General features: G+C 33.2%; 2 protein-coding genes and 1 long non-coding RNA gene across 7 annotated transcripts; all 3 read right to left on the bottom strand.

Moving 5' to 3' along the window:
- Positions 1 to 1,406: 1,406 nt before the first annotated feature.
- LOC123903291 lies at positions 1,407 to 5,410 on the bottom strand. 5 transcript variants are annotated; one of them, XR_006807889.1, is made up of 7 exons: positions 4,765 to 5,406; positions 4,595 to 4,667; positions 3,393 to 4,398; positions 3,090 to 3,113; positions 2,657 to 2,755; positions 2,247 to 2,328; positions 1,407 to 1,949 (listed from the first exon to the last, which is right to left on the bottom strand). It is a non-coding gene; the product is annotated as an uncharacterized LOC123903291 (long non-coding RNA). The 5 variants fall into 5 exon arrangements; XR_006807886.1 differs by having other exon boundaries at positions 2,657 to 3,113; positions 4,765 to 5,408; XR_006807888.1 differs by lacking the exon at positions 3,090 to 3,113.
- Positions 5,411 to 6,568: 1,158 nt separating this feature from the next.
- Positions 6,569 to 11,849, bottom strand: LOC123903290 (protein SMAX1-LIKE 3). Its single transcript, XM_045953245.1, has 3 exons — positions 9,948 to 11,849; positions 8,907 to 9,168; positions 6,569 to 8,427 (listed from the first exon to the last, which is right to left on the bottom strand). Exons 1-3 carry the CDS (start codon positions 11,102 to 11,104, stop codon positions 7,372 to 7,374), a joined length of 2,475 nt encoding a protein of 824 aa, XP_045809201.1. The 5' UTR covers positions 11,105 to 11,849; the 3' UTR covers positions 6,569 to 7,371.
- A 6,355-nt stretch (positions 11,850 to 18,204) lies between these two features.
- LOC123896019 lies at positions 18,205 to 18,540 on the bottom strand. The gene has a single exon (XM_045946474.1). The coding sequence runs from the start codon at positions 18,538 to 18,540 to the stop codon at positions 18,205 to 18,207; it is 336 nt and encodes a 111-aa protein (XP_045802430.1).
- Positions 18,541 to 26,459: the final 7,919 nt, after the last annotated feature.

Here is a 26,459-nt window from a genome sequence, read left to right as displayed (position 1 = left end):
GAAAAGTGGTCAAATTTTATCAATCTAATTAACAATCGGATCATGTTTCACCATTGGCCATTCAATAACTATTGCATAAGATAAATGAATTCGGCCCTAGTTATTTTCGAGAGATAAGTTATTCTTTCTTTTTAAGTTTTTCTTCATCTTTTTTCATTGAGAAGGGATGATTTTGTGTCTTATTTGTACTTGAAATCACCCATGTGCATTTTTTGTCATCTAATTTAATCTAAATAACTGGTTTTCACATAGATTAGGTTTATTTTGTTGTTGTTTCGTTATCTCAGTGTGACGTTATTTGATTTATGTCTTCATGTGTGGTGCTCATTTGCTTTCACGTCTTCGTGGGATGTTCATTTGCTTTCCTGTCATGTGCGGTGTTCGATCAACTATTGATTTACATAGTAATCACACTATTTATAGCTATGAGTAAATCGTTTTATTTTTTATTTTTTTAAATGGAGTTGTTTTATGTTATTAACTTGAATATTGTGAATTTGTTTGCAATTCTACCTTTTTATTTTTAGAGATTTTTTTATTTTATTATTATTTTAATAAAGTCCAACATTGGACGGACGAAATATTTTTAGAGAAACAAAAGCAGACTCCTTGTCCTATAATTAATCATGAGCTTAGCTCAGTTAGCAGAGACATTACATTTTATATGCAGGGGGCTGAGATTCGAACCTTGATCATCCCACTTATCCGCTTTAAGAGTGAAATTTCTAGTCACTGGACTACTTGAAGAAAAAAAAAGGAAAAAAAAAAAAAAAAAAAACTCCTTATATGATTGCAACATCTCTTTGCACTATTCAAACAAATCTCTTCTCAACAACTATATCTCCAGCATTATATAATAACTTCATTCAAACTGATGAAGTTGGCAAAATGAAAAGGATCTAATGATTCTAAGAAACATCCACATAGGATAGATTTTCATAAAGAACAAAGCTGTAGAATGAATATATCTACATTTTGTAAAGTTAAGTAGTTAACTACTTATTGGAATGTCAATGTCAATGGTTCAAAATATGTGATTATAGAAACACTACAAGAAAAAAGGTGCTTTGCGACAGTCAAAATTGCAGTTTGCAACGGTTGAAACTGTCGCAATTGTACATCTGCGACAGTTAGCAAACCGTTGCTGATTTGTGTGTCGCAAGAGAACTTTGCAACAGTTTTGAAAACCGTCGTTACAATAGTTTCAAACTGTCGCAATGTTTATTCCCACGTAAGACTGGATTTAATAGCTGAATTTAATACCAGAACTTGCAACGGTTTCAAAACCGTCGCAAACTATTTTTTTTTATAAAAAAAATATATAATAATTTAAAACATTTTAATGGCTTATTAAATAATAGATACATATCCATACAAGAGTAAATAAATTAAAATGCACAAATATATAAATATAAATAACTTAATCTCATTTATATAATTCATTTAGTGACTTAACATCCATAATTCATTAAGTAGTGACAACATCCATAATCTTGAAGTTCCAAACGGAAAAAAAATCAATGTAGTTCAAACATTGAAAAACTAAAACATAAACATTAGTATAGTGGTTAAACATACAAAACATTCCCTTATGGCAAAATAAGTTCTTAAAATATCTAAACATTCCCTGGTACATGATGTTGCTTCATAATCCTTGATTAGTGCTACCATCTCTTGACTTTTCTTATTCGGTTACCTGGAAAAACATAAATATATATTAGGATACTTAAAAAAACGAATGGACTCAATCATTAAAAACCCCGGACCTATAGCGCACACACACAAATGACAACAAATAAGGGCAACAAAATTAAGCTCCGTCTGGAATCACATCTCCCACTACAACTGGAGCCATTGATTGAAAATAGTGATGGTGTGGTAGCAAACAACTTTTGCATGGTCTCACGGTGGTCTCGCAGAGGGTTCGCATTCAGACTTTAGAAACAGAACTGCGAAACAACCAAAAACATAGTGAGAAGCACACAAACCATAAACTTATGCAGCAGCAGCAATAACATACTATAACAGAAAATAAATCACAATAGTGTAGTAAAGAAACAATTAAGTGAAATTAATAAGAAAGAGATGAAAAGGTCAATCATAATATACAAAGAGCTAAAATCATACCATAAGAGGATATACTATTATCACTACTATTAGAGAAATATTAAAAGGAGATGGAAGTAATAGAGCATTATTTAATGTAAGTGTTAAAAGGAGATGGAAATTTACAAATTTTATCTAACCATAGCAATTTGTGTTATGTGTGATTGGTTTCCCCTTCATCTGAACAGATTCTGCAAACTACCAGTTGGTTGGCTTCTCATCCTTCACATTAAAATTAAGGTCCAAAACAACTCAAAGTTAATATTTACCCTATAATAGAATTCATGTTGGGAATGAAGAAAGTAAACCACTACATATACCCTGCAAAATTCTTCTTTGATGGTAGAACAAAATTAACAAAAGTATGCTTGATATAAAATGGGACAGCCATATACTATGCAATTAATAAAACTATTTGACTTTTGTCATTTAACAATTATGATAGACTGGGAAATTAGTACTATCTCACCATTTGTAAATAAAGGATTCTCACAATAAAGTTTAATAAACATGAAAGTTCTGTTAAACGATTACAAAGTAATGTACACACCTTAACATTTGAAAGCAGAATTTGAAATCAGTCCATGGAACCATAAGAACTCTGCTCTTGAATTGAGAACATATTTAACTCCATAAGAGGATTCCCTACCTTCAAATATCAACATGGAAACGGATTATGATTTTCAATAACATAAGCACAGTAAAACTATATAAGTTCAATGACCTCCTTGTAACATCCAAATGTCAAATGTCTAGAATATTGACCAAGATATACATAATTGAGGTTCAGATACATTAAAATTTATAGAATAGCTTGTTCAAAAGAAACAAGTACCTAAATTCTATATCAGGTACAAGGAAATGAAAGTTCCATTACACAATGGTAAATAATCATCAGACATATCTATCAGACTAATCTAACAAAGCAAGGAAGAAACTAATGTAATAAAATCTTCCATCTTCAATCCGTAGTTTCTTCTTACCCCTGACTCGTTTAATCTGCTTATCTGAAAAAAATAAAAAGGAGTGGGATGAGACATAAAGCCTCAGTGAATCCCACCTATCTTAGGGTGGTACTAATATCTTTTGTCCTGACAGTTGATCAATTACATAAACATATACATATTCATTTCACGATTATTTTCGGTATAATGCAAATAAAGTGTGACACAATTATTTGTCTGAGTTGATTTTACGGAATAATTCGAGGTGAGTAGTCTCGAACCATTCCCTTACATACCCGGCTAAATTCCCTATCATATCAGGGCTAAAGCGTATGGTCATACCTCATCTTATCGTTGTGTGAAATTCTATATAGAATTTCAATCCAGCTCCAACTCCTACATAAGGAAGCCTTTCTGGTGCCTTATAGACCACAACTTAACATATTATTCATCATAGACATTTAGCATTAGAAATCTAACACTTGTGGCCCAAAGTCCACTACATTTCAAGATCAACTGTCAATATTCTTACCTGTCCTGAATTAACTTATAATACATCTAGTCCATAGTATTCAGTTTGTTTTCCCTACCCAACCTATGCAATTTATTAAGCTAACTACTATATTTTTCATTCCTATATGATCTTATTCCATTAGGGACATTACGGTGTCCCAAAAGCATCCGGAAATGCAAAACAATGCAAACGGGGCTGCTGGATGTAACTCCAGGCGCAGGAACAGTCTGGGAAACACTGTTATTTGCGCTTCCAGCGCAGTGGTCCACGCCCCTGACGCAGAGGGCAGAATGCCCAGGTGACCCGTTTCCTGCAAAAAAATTCAGTTTGTACCATTATCCTCACACAGTCCTAGCCTTACTCTAGATGCATTTTAGTGACAATTTAGGCCAACAGTTAGTAGCACAACAAGGACAAGGGAAGTCACCAAGATTCATAAACAACATGCATTAAATCTATACAATTTGAGAGAACTAATCTAAAGGGGCAATCTCATCAAAGTGCAATTTCTCATGAAATAGATTCTAATTCTAACTACCCGTAAACCCAATTCTCCATGAGAATAGTGGGGAGACTAATATTGGTAAGGATTTCTAGCTATGGAACTCACCTCTCTCAACACTTGATTATTACAACCACAACATAGTCTACATCAAAAGCTTGTTCTCCAATCTATTCTAGTGCTCCAATTGAATCTCGTCTTATAATTCTTTTCAATCCAAACTTCCAACCTCATGTGTCAAGGGAACTTCTGGAACTTAAAAGGAAAACGAAACTTCAAGCTTCAGTTACCCGTTTGTGCGGCTTGAGCGAGTAAAACCCATCGGGAAAATCCTGCAATTTTCACAGCATCAGAAACCCAACTTCAAACGAGTTTTCAGAGCTCGTTACTAAACCAAATGCTATGAAATGAGTGACTAAACTGAAGGAAATTTCGTCTAGATTCTGAAAATTCAGCAATCGTTCAAATCTGGATTACAGAGTGAAAGTTATGACAGAAATACTAGTCATAGGTCCATACGAATTTTACCTAGATTACCTCCAATACTTGAAATGCTCCAACCCATAGTAAAACTCATGAATACAAGCCGTGAAAAAGGATTCTGAATTTTGGAAAAATAAGGCATCAAATACAAAGAGAATTTGGGGGTTCAATGGTGAAAGAACAAGAGGAAAACAAGAATCAAATTTTATTCATACCTTGACTTTCCTTTTGGTATGAAATGAGAGTTTGAAGCCTTAATTCGTACATGCATGAACTAATAATGGAGGAATTGGGAAAATTTCGGAATTGGGGTTTAGGTTTGTGGAGATTCTTTGCCAAATAGAGAAAAGAGGCATGAAACTAAAATTTGAGACTTGATTCTTGGTGATGGAGGTGGATGTTAGATAGACAGAGCAGTCGAGTTTTGGAAGAACGACAGATCTTACTTCTCTCGACGGGAACAGTAAAGAGATTGGAGAGAGTGAGTTTTGATACCTTAAGAGAACGATTGGAGAGAATGATGAACTCATTCACTTCTCTTGAAGGGAACGATGAAGAAAGTTGCGCCGGAGTGTGAGTGTGGTGGCGGCGGGAACGATGAAGACAGTGTTTTGGGATTTAGGGATTTCTCAATGAAATGTGTTTTTTCACTTTTTTTGTGTATGTGTTTTTATTTTTTGGTATTAAGTGAGTGAGAGCCAAAAATTTCAATGGGCACTAATGGAAGCTTTAAAAAGCCAAAATATTGCGACGGTTGAGCTAAGTGTCGCATAAACCGTTGCAAATTTTTTAAAATTAACACATTGCGACGGTTATAGTCAAGTTGTTGCAACCTAAGTGTCGCAAAGTGACATTTTTCTTGTAGTGAAAATAAGTAGTTTCTTTAGAAGAGAGAAATTAAAATAAAAGCGAATAGACATTTTCAATATTCAAAAGAATATATTCAGAAAAAGCCTTGAACCAATTAGATCAGATTCAATATCCACTTTAATTGAGAGTCGTTAGAACGTGTTTTAAATCAACTAAATATGCATTATCAATATCATGATATATATAATTTTAATATTCTCTCTGATGAGAGTTATAGAATCCTAATAATGACTTTGTGTTAACTCAAACACAAAACCAAACATTTGGGTGAATAAAAACGATTTCTAATCAATTTGTGTGGTAGAATTGAGAGGCAAACTGGGTGTATCAAAAGAGAGAATTCTTGGGAGATAAAAGGCTAAACGTTGAATGCTTTTGTGGGAAAACTTTGGGTTGAGAATCATTCTATAAATCTTAGTGAATTCAAATGATTGAGTCTCTTGTTCAAGAGAAGAGACTAGGAAAAAGGTAAAACTTAGGGATCATTGTTGAAGGCTAATTTCTTGTAACCGTATAAGAAACTCTTGTTGCTCGTTCTCCCAAATGTAGGTCAATTTCGATTGAACTGTTTTTTTTTTTTTTTTGACTAAAAATAAGATGTTCATTCATTCCAATAATTGATAGAATACATCAGATGCAAATACAAATTCAACTTCGCTAAAAACGAAAAAGGATGAATCTGTGAACAAACTCACAGCATCCAAGTTAATAACATACAACGGCAAAATGCTTACAAGTAATATGATAAATTTAAAGTCACCAGAATGTCCATGCTTCCTGATCTGCAACGTTGACGTCTAAATCATTGATTGAATCTGCAATTGATTGAAATTGATCTTACAATATGAACTAAACAAACACCGTAACACGACGGATAATCCAAAACGCCGCACCAATCGGACGACGACCAACACACTGCCGCACTTAGATGACTAAAATCACAACAAAAGAAAAAACTAAAAAACTTGGTTATGCGAAAATCACTTATTGAGATTAAACTGATCATAAGCAGCCTGTCCAACTTGACTTGACATTCTAGCATTGTCATTCCATACTATGTCGTTACGGTTGTGCCAAAATATATAGATCGACATATACAGATCAAAATATATTTCGATCGAACTGTTTTAAATAAATATTGTCGTGTTGTTTTTCTCTTTTATCTTTTATTTTTGTGTCATTAATGTTATGGGTAACTTTAGTTATTGGTTACTACTAATTTTGCTCTAAACATCATATAGTATTAAAAAGTGGGTTGGATGGGTAGCTCAACTGGTTAAGCTAGTTGAGCTAAGGGTTAAGGAACAGGAGGAAAGGAGGAAAAATCCTGGCAAAGGAGGAAAAAAACTAACATAACATTGTAATACTAACAATTAACATTGCTTATAAAAAGAAAATATAATATTAGAAAGTTTTATCAAATTCACAACCAAATACATTGTTAGTAAATATGAAGAGTATAAAAGTAATTAAAACTACCCCCTCCACCTTAAGTATATAAACAATTTTTTTTTTTAATTTATTAAATAACTGATGTATTTTATCTTTAATATAAACTAAATACATCAATTACATAATAAAACTAAAGCTAAAAATATTCATGTAGTTACATAATTAATATACACGTAGTTATATAGTTGATATAAAGCTCTAAAGGCTAACAAAAAAACGATTTCTTAAAAAGTTCTAAATTCTTGTGACAAAGATATTGATATACCTTCCAAAATATACATGTAGTTACATAATAAAATTAAAGGAAAAGAAAATAATGTCTAAGAATAGAAAGATACGGGAGTTCATAATTCTTCACTTCTTCACGTTTTAAATTCTAGTGACTAGTACTAGGCTACTTATAAAAAAAAAACATTAGGATTAACAAAGAGAATTAAGAGATGCCTAGCTAGAAAAGGAGACAAAAAGAAGATTGATAGTTCATGAAAATTTCATGATAATTATTCTTGAATTTTGAAGAGAATCTTTCTGTCTACAGATTCAAGTAGCCCGATTTCATCCACCAACTGATCATCCTCATTGTAATCATCATCAATAGAAACATTCAAATCCAAGGAAACATAAGAATTTGTCTCTTCCAAATTAGCAACATTAACATCATCATCATCTTTGTCTTCTTGAGTGGATCTTTCTTTAGGAGAACAAACTCTTGATCTTGAACTAAAAGTTTCACAACTTAGAATAATAATAGCATCACAAAACCCAACCTCTTCACCAATTGAATCCAAAACTCTTCCTTTTTCAATAGCCCTTTTGAAACCAAGTTGTGAAAAATAATCTACTTGTTCTATATCTTCAACTAAAAACACTCTATGAGGATTATTTGACATTGCATCACCAAATCTTTCAATGTAACTACAACTTGCTTCATCTCTTGATCTTTTGTTTCTACTTTCCTCACTTGAATCATCTCTTGTTGAAGCAAAGCTACTAAGTGATATTGAAATGAAATTATTGTAGGATCCAAAAACAACCCTAGCAAGTTCTTTTGCTATTTTTTCTTTAGCTTTCAAATCAACACCTTGGAAAAACAACCATGTTTCTTCTTTAACATCATCATCATTGTTTCTCACTTTTCCTTTTCTTTTTACCAAACCTGACCGGCATTGCAAAACCGTGCTTGCAATTTCCGGTATTATATCTTTTTGCCATGGAACTTTTTTCTCCAAAGCATTGCATAGAGTTTTCATGTTCTCTAAATTGAGTTCTTTGAAGTTGTTTAGTTGCTCCATTTGCATAAGGTCGCTAGAAGAATTTGAATTAGGGTTAGATGGTTCGTTCGATTTGCTTCCACTTTGAGAGATCCAAAAATGGTGGTCGCGATCGCTTTGTGAAACATTAGGATGTTGTTGTTGCTCATAGGAAAAACCTGAAGTGGATGAAGAAGGTGATGCTGAAGATAATGTGAGGATTTTATCATCACAATGATAGGGTTGTTTTTGGATTGAACCACACATAGAGCTCCACCTTTTGCAAAGCTCTCCCACTTGAACATTCTGATAAAATATACAATAAAAGTTCATTTTCATATTACTAAACAATTTTTATAATAGCTAAATAAGTTGAGTTTCAATAATAATATTATTGGAGTTTATAATAACTTTGTCTCTAAATGGTAGAAATTAAGAAAGTTGATAATAGTTTTAACTTCTTTCACCATTGGTATGTTTATAGTTTTACGTTTACAATTTAAGAGAGATAATTCCTTTATGTTTCATCATTTAATTTATTACATGTTTGCTGAAAAAGAAGTAACATAACAAGGGATTATGATATTTGAACCTCCAAATATAATATTTTATCATAAATAAAAAGGAAAATAAATATAATATTTTAGCAAAATTTATTAAAAATGGTCCATATAAATGTTTTACATTTTTTGACTAATTAAAGTCATATTTTCAAAAAAAAAATTGTGATGCATGGTAAAAATAATTGCTATGCAATGATAATATGATTGTGATGATGATGAGACCTGATCATTGTAGGTGATTCTTTTATTCTCATTTTTGTATTGTTGCAGCCATGCAGGAAGACTTGAACTTGATGAATCACTTTTACAAGAATTCATTCTCTGCAGGCTTCGAACTTCTTTGTCAATTTTTGTTGAAGTTTCTGCAAAATAAGCAACTTGTTGTTGTTGCTTTTGAATTATTTGATCATCTCCCACTCCTTCATGTAATAGCCAGCTTGTTCTATTCTCAGCATTCTCGTTTGTTGACTCATTTTCTAAACCACTAAGAACAAAAGGAGAAATAATGATATCATAAGATTAATTATCAATTTTTTTAACACTTAATATTCAGTCTAAAAACCGACTAATAAGATTATCAATTTATTTCTTTCCATGTTTCAAAATTTGATATAGTATATATGGTACAAGAGTGTAAAAAATTAAATAAACATTTTTTGATTCATATTATTGGTGAAAAAACTTTATATAGGCTATGTGAAAAATAATCTTTTTAAAAATATTATTTATATAATAAATATCTAAAAGAAAAGCCTCTTTCATAGTTTGTTCTAATCTATCAAAAAGCAACACTATAATGACTGACATGTCTCTGGTTTCAGTGCACAAACTTGTAATATCTTTTGTCATTTTTTCCCTTCTAATATACAAGAAAAAAAAAAGTAAAATAGAAGGGAAAAAACTAAAACATTTTTTACTTATTTTGCTTGACATTTTTGGTTTATGAAGTTTTAACCTTTAAAAAGCAAAAGACAATTCAATTATTTATCCCTTTTCCAATGTCCATTTTGAGATAGATAATCATTCATCCAAAGAAGGCTAGGAAACAGTTTTTCAAGTAAAAGTAAAGATAGAAATAAAGCCATACACCACAGTTACAATTATTGATATCAAACTTTACCATCGGAGTTTAAATCCTGACTCAAACAATTATCGATCAGATTTTATTTACTTTTCGATTGAATTAACTCTAAAAACAGGAGGGTTTAGACCAAAAAAAAAAACATATATTTCGAACTTTACCAAATTGCATGTTAATTTTACCTGTGAGTAATGAGACTCAATCTCAAGCTTCCAGTTGGAATAGTGATAGGATGAAGATTCCAAATAGTCTCAAGTGATGGTTGTCCATTTTTACATCTCATGTAAGCTTGAAAAGTTGCAACACACATCAACCAAAACTTTCCACATTCTCCAACACCATTAACTAATTTTCCTATCTCCATTACCAAGTGATCAATAGAACAATAATAACCACTAATCCCTTGTTGTTTCTTATAATCAAACAACCATTTAAGATCACCAAGATACAAAACATATCCTTTTCCATGAAAACTCTTTTTTGCAAGTCCCTTAAGCTCTTCAACTTTTTCTTCAACCTCTAGCCTTGAAACATTACCAAAATCACAAAGAGAAAGAGAAATAAACTTGACATCTTTAAGTGATTCATCAACATCTCCTTTATCAAATTTTTCCATCACTCCTTTAACTACACCTTCAAGATTAGTTACACACTCTCCAACAACAACAATACTTTTTCTTTGATTCATCTTCAAGTTATCAACAACACAATTGATATCCTCAACCCTAATTGGATCCAATACCAATGCTTTGTTGGAAACTTTGTCTTGATTATTGTTTTCCTTTGATTTTCCACTCACATGAGAAGAAGTGTTTTCCAAAGAAACAGCTTGTTCAACATTGGTTTTAACTTGAGTACTATTAAACCCAGCTTCTCTCATAACCCTACTAACACTAGGATCATCCAAAATTGAAATAATGAGTTGTTCAAGCTCGATCTTCACAGTCAAAAGCGGTTGTTGTTGATTCTCAATCGATCCACGGCGCTGATGAGCTTGAGCGCGCTTAAAAGCGGCAACCAAAGCATTTGAGATAGAAGGATACTGAGACTGTGATTGAGAATGATGAGAACCTAACATAGGGTTAGAAGTTGTCGCAGGCAAACGATTGAGTGCGACATTGAAGCAAAGCTCTAAAGCTTTACATTGAAGAGGGTGAGAGTGAGATTGAAGACAAGCTGTTCTTAATAAACCATTTGTAACACTAAGCATAGTGTTTGCTACATGAAGTGGTGTTACTTGAGCATGGCCGCGACGCTTTGCTAGGGTTATTGCTTGCTTTACTATGTTTGCAGCCTCTGTAGTTAGGCCTTGTTGCAAAGAACAGTTTCCTGTTCTCATCTTTATCTTCTATAAGGTAAGTAAAGTAAAAGAGAAGAGAAGCTAGAAATTAATAGTGAAATTTGAAGGGATAATCATCTAGTTGGTATATATCTTGGATCATGTAAGATGGTGTTCATTTTTGGATTGAGAGAATGATAATATATGGAGAAAGACTAAGAAGTAGGATAGAAGGACGAAACTTAGGGTGATGAAGAACCAAAAGGAGTTTTTGGTATATAATAAGATAGTTTGGTAGGAAGCTAGGTTTTGTTTTGATATCACTAATTGTTTTTGAATGAAACTTTGTTTGTTTAGAACATTGAGATTAGAATATGAAAGATGAAAAAGATGGTGGTTTGGTCTAAAAGGAGTATAGGAGAGAAAGAGGAGAGGAGTTATAGAGGAAGCTAAGTGTGTGAAATTTAAGGGAGGTGTGTGTGTATTGTGCTTTACTTGTGGGTGAGGTAATAAATTTGGGGTCCGAAGTGGATTTTGTTATAGAAAGTGGATTGCATGTGCTGACAAGTAGGACTATTTCACCAGTAAGTATATCAAAGGCAACTTAGCTTTGTCTTGTTTCTCTCTCTTTCATTCAACAAATTTTTTTTGTATAAAAGTTTTTGGTATTTGTAAGTGGGGGCACTTTCTCTTCTATATATGCTTAATGTTTTACTTAGTTGTTTCTTCTTTTTCAAGAGAGGAAAAAGTTAAGTACCAACTAATCATGGGTATGAAAGAATTCTTCTATTTTGCATTTAGAATTATATATATATATATATCAATATCAATCAATATATACTTAATAATAACAAATCACACCAATTGATAAAAGATGTACCATAACAAAAGTTCAGTTTGAATTGAAAAAAAAATAAAATTACAAGTTATTATAACAAAAATCATTTTATTCTCTTCACAATATATAAAAGATTTAAAGAAAAAGTGTTCAAGTAGAGCAATTTTTTTTGTAAAGTGATTGATGTGTTCCATCTAAAGAACAATTTCATGATGTTGGTGCAAAAATAGGAAGGAGAAATCTATTAGCGATTTGTTACGATCATGTTCCTGTATTCCGAGCTCTATTTGAAATTTTGAACTTGGCCGTTCATAGCCGTACTCAAGTTTTGGTATACTAGGCCTGCCTGACCCAGATGTTTGATTGTACACCTAATAAGGTTTCGATAAAAATAAAATATGACGGGTCATGTGCATACTTGAATTTGATCCCTAGTAAATAAACAATTACGTTTCATAGAAAATAAAATCTTCTTTCTCCATAGACTAGCATACTTGAATTTGAATTTCTTTGTGTGTAGACCCCATATTCTAAGACACTCATTCAACATTTCATTTTATCTTTAGATCTTCTTATTACATAGCGTGTGTTTGGTTCTGCGGCGGAGAGAATTGATTTTGGCAGAATTGATTCTGTAAAATTGATTCTGGCCAAAATTGATTTTAAGCTGAAGTGGTTTATGTTTGGATATATTCATGAAAAAGTGAGTTGAACAAAAAATTTGAGTGTAAAAATCAATTCTAGAATCAGAAGCTACGATTTCTAGCTTCAAGTAGAATCAATTCTGGAGGCAGAATCAATTCTACTTTTGAGAAACCAAACAAGTCAGAATCAATTCTACACGTCCAGAATCAATTCTGGATGCTCCAGAATTGAAACCAAACATACACATAACCAATCTATTACATTATACTCAAATCATCATTTTCTCTCCCAAGAAATATTGACTCCTATAAGTTGTCTACCAAACATGTTGCTTGAAAAAATTGAGGTTGAATATTTTATAAGTGATGGACTCATAAACTCAATGTCTTAAAATTTTGGGTAAGATGTGGTGTCCAACACACTTGTGTAATTGTTATTTAGCTCAATGTGTACATTGACTCCCCTAATCGCTCATAAGCCCGATAGAGAAGATCCTCCATTCTCTCCTATATAATTATTCTTAAACCTAATGTAAATGATATGTTCCCTTAATGATCGAAAAATAGCATCTTTTTCTATGAGAATGCCAAAATCGAGGGTCTGAAAAGAGAATGGGGCCTCACTGTAGTCTTACATTTGAGCCAAGGAATGGCCAAATGTGTACGATTTTCTTCCAGACCCAAAGGCAACATGGGAATAAAGGGTTGAAGTCACTTTTTTTTTTTTTGTACCCATTAAAATTGTTGTAAGTAGGGACGGATCCAGAAATTTATAAAATGGAGGGTGGAATAACTAAATAATAAATATTAAATAAATAATAATTATAATAGTATTTAAATATACTCAATAAAAAATAAAAAATACATCATATTGTTTATCTAAATTGTACACGACATTGCTCTATATCATAAAATTCATCAATAACTGAATTTGTATTAAATTTTTTAGCAATTTTTCTCTCGGTGTAAGTAATCACATAATTAGTTTGAAATTCATTTTCTATCTTGGTCTCAACCTATTTTTCACAATCTTCATAGCAGAAAATAATCTCTCACTTGTAGCAAACAATCAAAACTAACTTAGTTGAATTTGGACTTTAGTAGTGTATAATATATATTATCAAAATATTTTAAAGTAAATTGTTACAATTACTATATTATGGGTACATGTTTTACACCAAACAGTAGTTGGGGGGGCTCAGCCCCTACTTGCCCTCCCTATGTCCGTCCCCGTCCCTCTGTAAGTGTAACTATAAACTAACTACAGACGCCTTTGATAAGTCATCATGTTGCATGGGGATCTATTCAAACACCAACATTCTCTTCCTGGCCTCTATTATTCCCACTTGTTATTCTTTCTCTTTCCATTAATTTCTTAAAGTTACATCATTTTTGCACTTATATATAGAGAATTATGAACAAAATTATCTAACTCTGAAACGTGTTTAGTACAAAATCAGCTTACTAGATGTGAGATATCTCTCACTTATAAACTCATTTTGAAGTTATATATTTTTTTTTCAAATGTATCAACATTTTGGACCATAGATTTCATTGATAGTTGATTTTTTTTAATTTTAAACCACAAAATCCGATCAAAAGAAGTATCCTGTCTTAAAATTTGGGTTGGGCTAATTCAATCTTACAAAACGAAAGTTCTCACCTTCAGTTGGTTTTATAGGGTAGAGTTAAGTTGAGGTTCAACCGAAAATTCTAAGACGGTATCAAAAAAAGTCTCCTTCCTGATCTATTGAATCATCTGCTATTGGACGACCTACCAAGAGAGTGTATCAATAGTCTCATGTCGGATAATAAATGGTCTGAACATAAATTTATAAGTAGAGATAGTGCTCATCTTACAACTCAAGCCAGATTCCTAAGAGGAGTGAAAAATTACAAAGGCATTGCACATATCATGGATAGTTGTGTCAAATTTATGTTGGAGGCATAAGTTTTCAATTCTTGAATATTGGCTTTTTTTACATAGAAAGCAGAGCATGCACATATAGCACCCACCCACCCACAAAGTGCTCTTCTTCCATCTATCTAGGTGTTCACGAAAAAGAAATCAATCAGAGAATATATTTTCGAACACAGATACCTCCCTTTCAATCCTCAATCATGTACTTCACTTTTACTAGTTTTGTGCAATGACCCATGACGTATCATTAATGTGTGAATCAGTCAGTTATATATAATTTCAATCCATGCATGTCATTTTGAAAGAAAGCATCATGTTAATGAAAACATGTTGAGTAACATCACTACTAGAAAGAAAGGAAAAAAAAGACAATTAATGATCTAACAATGATAGGATAGTTGATGTTATAATGGATGACTAGTTGATGAGCACTCAATGCTAGAAACAGTACAAACCCACTTAAGCAACGGGTTTAGATTTCCCGTTGTTACAGCATCTTGCACTGTAATAGATTGGGACCGTCCGATTAACAATCGACGGTTACGATTGCTTTATACTTAATTTTTTTATACCTAATTTGAACAGTACAATCTATATAATCAACAGTTGAGATCTATTACTGCGGTAAACTGTATGCTCCTCCTACTAGAGGAGATTCAGGTCCTTAAGCAACATATGGAAATGTCTACGTTTAGATATGTCTTCAATATTTTGGAGCTCAAATATTAAGACATTGTAATTGTCAGTTTGAACCATTTGAAATAGAATTGTACATTTTATCATTGAAATTTGGTAAAAAATTATGATAAGAAATAAGAATACGTGAATGTTTGGTTCCACTTTTGTACGAAACAAATTTAATAAATTGTAAAATTGATGTTGATGTGTTTGGATATTCTTGTAGAAAATTGATTGTGTTAAGTTAGAATTTTTGCATCTACATTAATTTTTAATGTTGAACTAGCTTAATCATTCAACTCAAATTTATATATTCAATTCGTTTTTAATCTAAATTAATTTTATATAATCAATTCATTCAAAATCAATTTTGTCATTGCAAAACCTAATGTGGACAACATTGACCAAATAACAGAAGTATGTATTTCTTTTTTTAATTTAGTGCAAGTTCAAATTCACGGTGAGCTTGAAAAATTTATGATATTGTTATAATTTTATCGAAACTTCAATGGTATTGCTAAAACCATGTACATGCCTAATTTCACGAAACTCACAATAAATTTAAACATCATGCATGCACTAATTCTTTTTTCTTTCTATTTTTGTTTATAAGTCGATGAGAATTGAACCTAAAACTCCATGCATGCACTAATTCTTTGTTAACTCCATTTACTGCAACTAAATTAACCAAGTATAAAACTTCAATGGTAAGTTCCTTTAGGCATGACTATTGTTTGCAATTCACGTGACTAGAGCAACTACAAAAAGTAATTATGTAGATGCTTATAGAATTTACATTTACAACCCAAAAATGAATCTGTTAACAGGTAAACCAAATCTACAAACTGTTTATAAAGTATCTTGTGCTTTTGGTTAGGGTGTGAGTGACGAGCACAAGCATTTACTGTGGCTATAACTAGTAATGGAGCATTTTTTAAGTCAAAAAGTATCTTCTATCTTTGTTGGCCTAAAAAGACTTGCAAAGAGGGTGGCACCAAATTATTTGAACACACATAGCACTCTCTTATGCTAGCTAGAAAAGAAGTGTTTGAACAAAAAAGACACAAGAATATATACACTTACAAGCACCTAATATTTCCATCTTTTTCTACCCCACTAATACTAACGGTTTAACTTTTTATTTTTGAAATAAAGGGTTATTGTTATGCATATGAAAATAAAAAAGTTATCCTAAGGGCCAGTTTATTAACTTCTTTTTTTTTTTGAAAAAAAAAAAAACTTATAAACAAAATAAAAAATATATATTGTCTAGTCTAATGATTAAACTCACATACTTCTAAGTATCAAGAAGTGAAGAACCCGGAGTTCGAACCACAACCCCTCAATAATATCTCTGGTGGCTACCAACTGAGTTACATTTACAGCATAATAGCATTTTTCGGGGTGGGATAGGTAGCTCAACTGGTTGCGTTGGTTGAACGAAGGGTTAAGGAGTTGGAGGTTCAGGTTCGAGTCATGGTAAGTAAAAAAACTAACATAATAACTAACAATACTGCCATTAAAAATGTGTTTAATTGTTGTGCACTGTCGGTGTAAAGATTCTTTACACATACATCCAATAATGCATTGCCACATCATTTAATGAATGTGACACATCATATGTTTTAAATACCATACATGATGTGTCAATATATTATTAAATGCATGTGTAAAATAATTTTACACTGACGGCGCATATAAATTAAATTCTTAAAAATGATAATAAAATAAAATAATAACATTTTTTTTCTTTCACCTCGTCAGGACTGCAATCCTAAACCCTTTACTCTTTAATTTCTTTCATCCTTAGCTCAAACTAGTTGAGCTACCCACCCGATCCAATAGCATTTTCTTTTTGATCTCTAAATTAGTGAATATTAAAATCGCTTCCTTTATATAATCCATATGTTGTGGCAAGTGTGAGTGGTTAAGTCCCACATTGCTTAGAAAAGTGGAGGTTGAACACTTTATAAGTGAGATGACCCATAAACCTAACACCTTAAGGTTTTGGGTAAGAGTGTGGTGTCCAACTCACTTGTAGAGTTGTTCTTAAGCCCAATGTGGATGATCCCCCGGCTGCCCCCTCGTGATGACCCAACAGTGGTATCAGAGCCGATGGTTCGACAAAGGGTTGAACTGGCTCCTTGTATCGAAAGTCTTCCTGACAAAGGTGGTCAAGCGGCGAGTCCCGTGGAGCAGTGTGGCTTACGGCGGTACAAGTGTAGGATGAAGAAAGCTTCCGCTTGAGGGGGAGCATATCCAAGAGTGGATGGACTCACACTTGAGGGGGAGATTGTTGTGGCAAGTGTGAGTGGTTAAGTCCCACATTGCTTAGAAAAGTGGAGGTTGAACACTTTATAAGTGAGATGACCCATAAACCTAACACCTTAAGGTTTTGGGTAAGAGTGTGGTGTCCAACTCACTTGTAGAGTTGTTCTTAAGCCCAATGTGGATGATCCCCCGGCTGCCCCCTCGTGATGACCCAACACCATAAAAAACGTAAGTGTTGATCTCTTGATGTATTTGGACACCATAAGATTTGTGGCAATGTGAAAGGTACATTACTATCTTTTCTCTTCTTTCACAATCAAAACACACCCCTCTTGATTTCCATTCAAACACATTTAATTAGAGCTCAAATATTAATATGCTCTCAACTTTTTCTTAAAGTAAAGTAGTCTCTCATAAAGCAATATTAAAAGTAAAATATGGCATTATCTACTCAAAAGGGACGCTCATTTTATGCTTTTTGAACTTCAAATAAGCATCTTCGACCTCTACGTGGCCATGTGGCAGAAAGCAAATATGTAAGTATCCAACGAGGTTTTGTAGTATGTTTCATAGTCCTATGGAACGTTTCTTTAACTCTTTTATTCAATGAAGCAATCTGCCGGGCAAGTTGGCTCTATAATTTTTTCTTTTGTAGATATCTTATGATAAAGTATTGTGAAATACACATAAAAAAAAAATTTGTTGAGGTATTGTAGGAGCTATTTGATTGTGGCTTCAAAGTTGATTATAAATAAATAATATTTTTTGGTTACATAAGAGAAAAAATAAAGAAAAAGCCAACAAAGGATCACTCCCTAATAAACTCTACACCCCAAGCATCATCCCAGAGTGGCTTAACCAGATCTCTAGGAGGAGTAGGAACATTCACCAATGGCGAGTCAGAGTTAGCACCTAACTTAGCCAACACATCAGCACACGCATTTCCCTCACGAAGAGTATGAGTAAGAATCACCTCCCAATCATTAGCTAGCAGCTTTCGAATACAATAAATCTCATTCGCTAAACGATGATGTGTTGTAACCCCTTTCTTAATTAAATTAACAGAGAGTAATGAATCAGAGCAGCAAAGCACCTTACGAAAACCACGTTCCCAACACAGCTTCAAACCGTACCATATTGCCATAATCTCGGCAAAAAAAATATTCTGCATCGCAGTAGACCCGTAGAAACCCCAAATATACTTGCCATCTTTATTCTGTAACAGTCCATAAATAAATAATATAAAAGTGAATTACTTATATCTTATAAAAAAAAATAGATTGTTAATAAATTGTGTCATTTTGTTATATTCATTGATAATAAAGGGTATTAAGATAAATTGTATTTAGTCAAAAAAAAAAGGATAAATTGTTGGAATAATAAATTTGTATGAAATGTGTGTTGGTGTTGAGTGCAGCTTTGCTCCTTTTCTATAAGCTCCTTTTACTTCTTTTGATTGCACTGATAAGAGACATGTGGCAAAAACAAAATCAAAAGCTGAGATTAATTAATTGTATTTGTTTAATAAAAAACAAAATAACAAAGCAACACGCCCCTCCTTTCTTCTTGTTTCATTCGTTCCATCTCTGCTTCTTCCTCTCCCTCTCGCCTCCGCCCGTCCCTCACCGTCCATCGCAACGGCGGAGTTCTCTCTGTCCGGTGGCGTTCGTCTTTCTGCTTCCTCTCTTTAGTTTCTCTGATACATCTTTTCATCTTCATCACCTATGGTGTCTCATTCTTTTAATAAAACCTTTTTAAAAAAATTTCAAGAAAATATGAAGATGCTTGAATGATTGTTAAAAATTCTCAGACCAAGGCTACTGCCACTGGAACTAAAATTTTTTATCTGTTTTTTTCCAGCAAAATTTCTTAAACTAATAAGATTTCAAACAAATTTTATAGAAAATGTGAGAAGAAGAGAGGAAGGGATTAGATAGATCCACAACTTATTAGTGTCCAATTTCAAAAAAAATAACAGCTTATTAGTGTTGTTTGTCTACCAATTCGATGCGATTTAGGAACGATGCCGACGTAGCGAAGTGGTAGGTGATGAGACAGTGAAAAGCAGAAGGTAAAAAAGAAAGAACGCCACCGCCGTTAGGATGGATGTAGAGGGAAGCAGCGGCGGCGCGGTGAGTGGAGAAGAAGGAACAATGTTAATTAGTTCAGAGAAAAAAGTGGACGACAAGTGTTTCTTAAAATAATAGTAATTAATAATTAATTAGTTCTAAGCTTTAATCTCAACCCTTTGATTTGTTTCTGCCACATGTTAATCATATGAGCAATCAACTTTGAATAAATGGAGCTTATAGAAAAGGAGCAAAGCTGCACTCGTTGGTGTTACTATCCCTTTGTGGTAAATGTATTCAATGTTTGATGTTTTATATTTCAATGCAAATAAGCAGGGGCGGATCCAGTGTGCAACCAGGGGGTGCACCTGCACACCCTGAATTTTGGGAAATTACACCTAATATCCTATATTGTTTATACTTTGCACCCCCTGAAAATTTTTCTTTGCACTGTGGACCGAATTGTTTACCTTTGTGCCCCAATTTTGTGTCTCATTGGTTAATAAAGTGATCTGTTTGTAGTTGTACAGACTGACCATTAGTCTTTTCATCTTTTTTTGCTGACAAATTGACAAGCAATCTTTAATTTTTCGTATATTTTTCCCTAATATTACATCTTTTTCAAAGTATTGTTAGGTTGAAGTAGAACCTATGTCTTAACAATGCAAACTTTAACCAACAAATTATATAGAAGGAGATGTGTATTACTTATAGACTTATATAGTTGCAACATTGGTATATATATTAATTAATTACTCATATTATATAGTATTAAATTAAGTAAGACACTTAGTTTAAGTGATTAGTGAGCGCTCCTAAAATGAATCGTTCAAGAGAACTCGAGTTTAATCTATGATGAAATTAATTTTTTTCTTCGACTTTACTTATTTCGCGGTCGAATTATGAATTACTCGGGTCCTCTTTCTCTGAAAATCAAAGGATTAATACAAAAAAAATTAAAATTTTTGCACCCCCTGAACCAGGGTCCTGAATCCGCTACTACAAATAAGATTAGTATTTGAAAAAAGAGTAATAAATATATCTCTTTAAAAATATGGTCGTATAATTAGAAATGGTGAAGAGTAATTAACATATGTCTACTATAATAACCATCTAAATTGGTGTTGAATATTAATATCAAATTTATGTGTCAAAATAGAGCATATTCATGAGATATTACTAGGGAATAGAGGGAATACAAGATTAATTAGTTAATAGTATTGGGCAGGATGGGCAGCTATAAAGGCTAGAATGAGGAAGAAAAAGTTGCTCCAATTTTGACATGACAGCCTTGTTAATGTAAAGGTGATGGAATTACGTACCAAACACTTTTTTTCCGCAAAAGTTTCTTATTATTTTATGCCTAAATATATGATATGCACTTGTGATTTATTTATTAGGAAGAAAGCGGGTATATCATCAGGAATACAAATGATTACTCTACCTCGTGTTATCTGTGCTTAACCTCAGAATAAGAATCGAATCTAGGCACTTCATGGCGGGCTATTTGTATATACAGATACTTTGGGTGCACAAAATGGGGTTGTGGTGAGTTAATCTTGTGGTAACCAATGTGATGGAGTTCATCCATATGTAATAAAGGAAATTCTTTATAGGAATCTTAAAAGACAACATCCATTTCTTACATTGTTTCACCATATATTAAAAGAAAATGACGTGAAATGTTGGTAGATTTTAGGTTGGAGGTCTTGAAGTTTTTCAAATTATGGTTTGCACCCTAAATTCATATTGGGGAAGAGAATTAGATAAGGTATAGAGTTTGGATTTGGATCATCTGCAACGACTACATCATATAAAGTTATTCTCTATTAAATGAAAAATAAAAATTCTAAATTCAAATTCAACTTTGACTCAATGACTTTGCAACGGGCTACATAGTACCATCACTAAATAAGATCTAGACACATGTACAACGCTTCTCGGTTGAAGTAGGTTTATTAATGATAGTAATGTTATCAAAATGAGAAGATGGAGAGAGATGAGGATTGAAGAAGGCTAAGACCTTCCTTTTTCAAACCATTACCGCAATCACCACTACTTAAGGTCTTTGATGCAATCTATCCCTCTTGTTGTAAATCTCAAAATCCTTCAAACATTGACTACAAATAGGTTTCATATTGAGGCTCCCAAGTCAACAAAAATTTCAAGACCTACTATTAAGGCTTCATATATTCAGCCTCATTATTGGAGCAATGACCTTGGATTTTGTATTTTAACTTAGTCGGGATTTTAGATGGAGAAATAATCAAAATCCCAATTCGAGTTCCATGTTTATCATGGAGAAATAATCAAAATCAGCAACAATTTGGCCTTTGGATTTCAAAGGCTAATAAGTTAGTGAGTATTCAGTAAGTGCTAAAGCCCATTTTCCAATTTGATTGTGCAATATCGGTTTCAACATGTGTTTAATTACGTTAAAATGACAATAAACATAAACATCAACAGGATTTATATAATGCTTAAGTTATGTACAAGAGAAATACAAACAAAGACAAAACTTTTCTATTATACTATATCTAGTTTCAGCATCATTTAGGACTCGACGAAGATAATATATGCCCTTTTCAAAGTCATTGTCATCGTGGGCAAGCATGCTTCCTATGGTCGAATCATATGCTGATATATACAACTTCATCAATTTAACCATTCGACATACCTGGCAGTTCTGATGAATTCACTTTTCAGCAGCCTCCTAATTTCCTCTTCCTCTTTGATCTTTGACATGATCTCTAGTGCAAATCTTCTTGGCAGTTGGTTCACCGGCTTTTTCCTTGGTCGAATTGGCAATTTTAATTCTACCATTTTTCTGCTTAACCCAGGCATCTCATTTTTCTGAATTGATCTTAGCACTAATGTATGTTAGCCTTTTTACCGAGCCATCTCCAAGATCAAATTCTTGTAAAGGATCTTGAGCTTGCATTTTCTTAGTCGAATTCATTGGATCTTTTTCAAATCATAGAGGTTCGACATCATAAATGCAATCAAGTCTTTGAGTTTCTAGCATTTCTTTGTCATGATTAATATTATTGGCTTTGACAGCCATTTTTTGTTGCAATCTGGCTTTTAAAGCCGCTTGAATTTTGTTTTCGGCCATATAAGCTGAAATATTTGCCCAATGATTGGGCTCATACATCTCTCACCTTGTTAGTGGGATCGTACCCTCCTCTGAGGACTCGTCTTCAATTTCCACCCTCTCTCAAATGATAACCATGGGTTGGGTGGAGTTTGATTGAATGATATACATTGTCAGATGGGGCAAATGCTGCATTTTGTTTCCCACATGGCACAATGTTCATCGGGTCTTTGTCGAAGGTTTGTTTGGTGATTTGGTCTACTTGTGGTAAGAAGAAGCTCTGACCTGCTTCTATGTCTTCTACAATACTATTTTCTCTCCATATGGTTAATCTTTGATGGAGAGTTGAAGGCACAACACTTACTCCATGGATTCACTCCCTTCCTAGCAGTAAGTTATAATTTGCCTTTGAAGGCACTACCAAGAATAAAGTGCGTCTAACAGTGATGTGTTACCCACATCAATATTGACCCGAGTTGCCTCCATGGAAAATCCAAGTTTCCCTTCATAAATTTGAGAGGACAATGTTATGGGGGGACAAATCAGTGTCATATTTGCCTATTTTTCTCAGTAGAGAATGTGGCATAAGGTGTACAGCAGCACCACCATCAATTAGAACTTATTTTATCCCTACATTATTAACTTTAGCTTGGATAAACAGCAGTTTCAAGTGGTTCTCCATACCTTCATTTGGCTTTCAAAAAGAGTTTGTTGCTCTTCGACATAATAGCAAACTGTCGTTGAAATCAGCTTCTGGCTCTAAAATATCATCATCAGTTTGGTATCATGGCATGAACAATAGTTGTGTCGAAGAGAACAAGCTCTTCTTGAAAAGCCAAACGAAGGTATGAAGAACAACTTAAAACCCCAATTTATCCAAGCTAAAGTTAATAATGTAGGGATAAATAAAGTTCTGATTGATGTTGGTGCTACTGTAAACCTTATGCCTTCATTCTCTACTGAGAAATATAGGCAAATATGACACTGATTTGTCCCCCCATAACATTGTCCTCTCAAATTATGAAGGCAAAACTAGATTCTCCATGGAGGCAATATGTTGTGGTTAGCACTATTAGACCCACTTTATTCCTGGTAGTGCCTTCAAAGGCAAATTATAATTTATTTCTAAGAAGGTAGTGGATCCATGGAGTCGGTGTTGTGCCTTTAACTCTCCATCAAAGATTAACCATACGGAGAGAAGCGGTCTTGTGGAAAACATAGAAGCAGATCAGAGCTTCTTAACAAAAGTAGACCAAATCACCAAACAAACCTTTGACAAAACTCTGGCGAACATTGTGCCATGTGAGGAACAAAATGTTGTATTTGCCCCATCTGATAATGTTATATCATTCAATCATTCTCCACCAAACCCATGGTTTCATTTGGGAGAGGGAGGAAATTGAAGATGAGTCCTCAAAGGAGGGCAAGATCCCACTAACAGGGTGGGATGTATGAAGACTTGTATGTTTAAGCTCAATCCTTGGGCAAAGATTTCAGCTTATATGGTTGAAACAAAATTAAAGCGACTTTCGAAGCCGAATTGAAACAAAAAATGGTTGTTGAAGCCAATAATATTAATCATGGCAAAGAAATGCCGGAAACTTTAAGGCGTGATTGCATTTATGATGACGAACTTCTAGGATTTGAAAAAGATCCAATGAATACGACTAAGAAAATGAAAGCTCAATATCCTTTCCAAGATATTGATCTTGGAGATGGCTCCGTAAAAAGGCTAACATGCATTAATGCTAAGATCAATTCAGGTCTAAAGACCAAAATGATTGAACTTGTTAAAGAATTTAAGGATTGCTTTGCTTGGGATTACAATGAGATGCCTAGGTTTAGTAGAAAATGGTAGAATTAAAATTGACAATTAAACTAGGGAAAAGTCAGTGAAACAACTGCCAAGAATGTTTGCACCATACATCATGTCAAAGATCAAAGAGGAAATTGAGAGTCTGCTGAAAAGTAAATTCATCAGAACTGCCAGGAGATTTCCTTGGTTTTATGGTGCATAAAAAATGCATTGAAATAAACCAAAACAAGACAAAGGCAATATTGGAAACCAAGCCTCCCTCGACAAAGAAACAACTTCATTCTTTGTTGGGGAAGATAAAATTTTTGAGGAGGTTCATATCAAACCTAAGTGGCAAAACTCAAGTTTTTTCGTCATTACTTCAACTCAAAAGGGAAGACAACTTCAAAGGGGATGAAGATCACCAAAAAGCTTTCGATGAGATTAAAGAATACTCAACAAAGTCTCATATTTTAATGTTTCCCCGTCGAAATAAATTGATGAAGTTGTATATATCAACATCTAATTCGACCATATGAAGCATGCTTGCTCAAGAAGATGACAATGACGTTGAAAAGGCCATATATTACCTTAGTCGAGTCCTAAATGATGCTGAAACTAGATATAGTCCAATAGAAAAGCTTTGTTTTGTTTGTATTTCTCTTGTACAAAACTTAAGCATTATATAAAAGTTGTTGATGTTTACGGTTATTCTCATTTTGACGTAATTAAACACATGTTGTTGAAACCAATATTGCACAGTCGAATTGGAAAATGGGCTTTAGCACTTACTGAATATTCACTAATTTATCAGCCTTTGAAAGCCATTAAAGGCCAAATTGTTGCTGACCTTATTGTTGATCATTCAGCACTTGAAGCATCACCAAGTTATGTGGATACAGAATCTTAGAAATTATATTTTGATGGTTCTATACATAAAGATGGAACTGAAATTGGGATTTCATTATCTCTCCATCTAAAATCCCAACTAAGTTCAAATACAAAATCAAAGGTCATTGCTCCAATAATGAGGTTGAATATGAAGCCGTAATATAGCATATCTTGAAATTTTGCTTGACTTGGGGGTAAAGAATATCATAATAAGAGGAGATTCAAAGTTAATTGTGAAACAATTAACAAAGGAATATAAGTGCATTAAAGAACACTTAATGAAATATTTTGTTACTGCAAATTCTTTTTGTTAAAATGTTTCGACTATGTTGACATGGAACATGTACCTCGAATTGAAAATCAAGAGGCAAATGACTTAGCTCAAATTGCTTCTTGATACAAAGTCTCAAAAGAAAAATTTGGAGGTTTTTCTTTGTTTTTGAAACTGACAAGAATGAGGGGGAAGGTGGGTGTGTTCCTTATATATGTTAGGACCGTCGGTTACTTAAGTAACGAATAGGTTGAAACTATATGTCCGTTACTTAAATGGTGGATGAAGAAAGCCAAAAATTCATGGTAGGGTGTCTTTGGAGGGTGTTAAATCTTAGGTGTTGGAAAATCATGAAAATTTTACTCATCCTCTACTTAAGCGGCGGATAAAATTCACTACCTAAGTAGAGGACAAAGGTATTTTGATAAATTCATAGGGCGCACGAGAAATGGGGTAGGGTGACAAAAGTAAATCTCCTAAATAACAATAGTCTTTTGTCCCTCCTTGTTCACAATAACAAAACCTCTTCTCGCTAAACCTAGTTTGGATCAAGGAAAGTTTTTACTTTGCTCTTCAAAAACCAAATATTTTTTGGTCGAAATTTGTCAATTTAGTTCATATGTGTAGTTCGTATTTGGAATGTATCTTTTTGGTTTAAATTTTTTATAATTAGTGTTTCTGTAAATGTAGGTAGATTTTTCAATTTGGTTAATGAATGTTGTATATATAACCTCCTATAGAGTATCCCTATATTTTGTGACGAGTCTTGTAGCAAGGGATAATTTAAAAGAATTCGTTAGATTATATAAATGTTGTCAAATATATACATTCCTAGTAGTATCTCTATGATTTTTTGTATAAGTTATACGGTAAGGGATAATGCAAACAAATTCAATCAAGAGGAAGACAATGCCTTGCGTAATGACAGTAATAAAAGATGCAG

The sequence above is a fragment of the Trifolium pratense genome, linkage group LG1 (genome assembly GCF_020283565.1).
Source record: "Trifolium pratense cultivar HEN17-A07 linkage group LG1, ARS_RC_1.1, whole genome shotgun sequence".
NCBI classification, from domain to species: Eukaryota; Viridiplantae; Streptophyta; class Magnoliopsida; order Fabales; family Fabaceae; genus Trifolium; species Trifolium pratense.
Note: the sequence above shows the minus strand (reverse complement) of the source record. Positions and strands in the feature narration are given on the sequence as shown.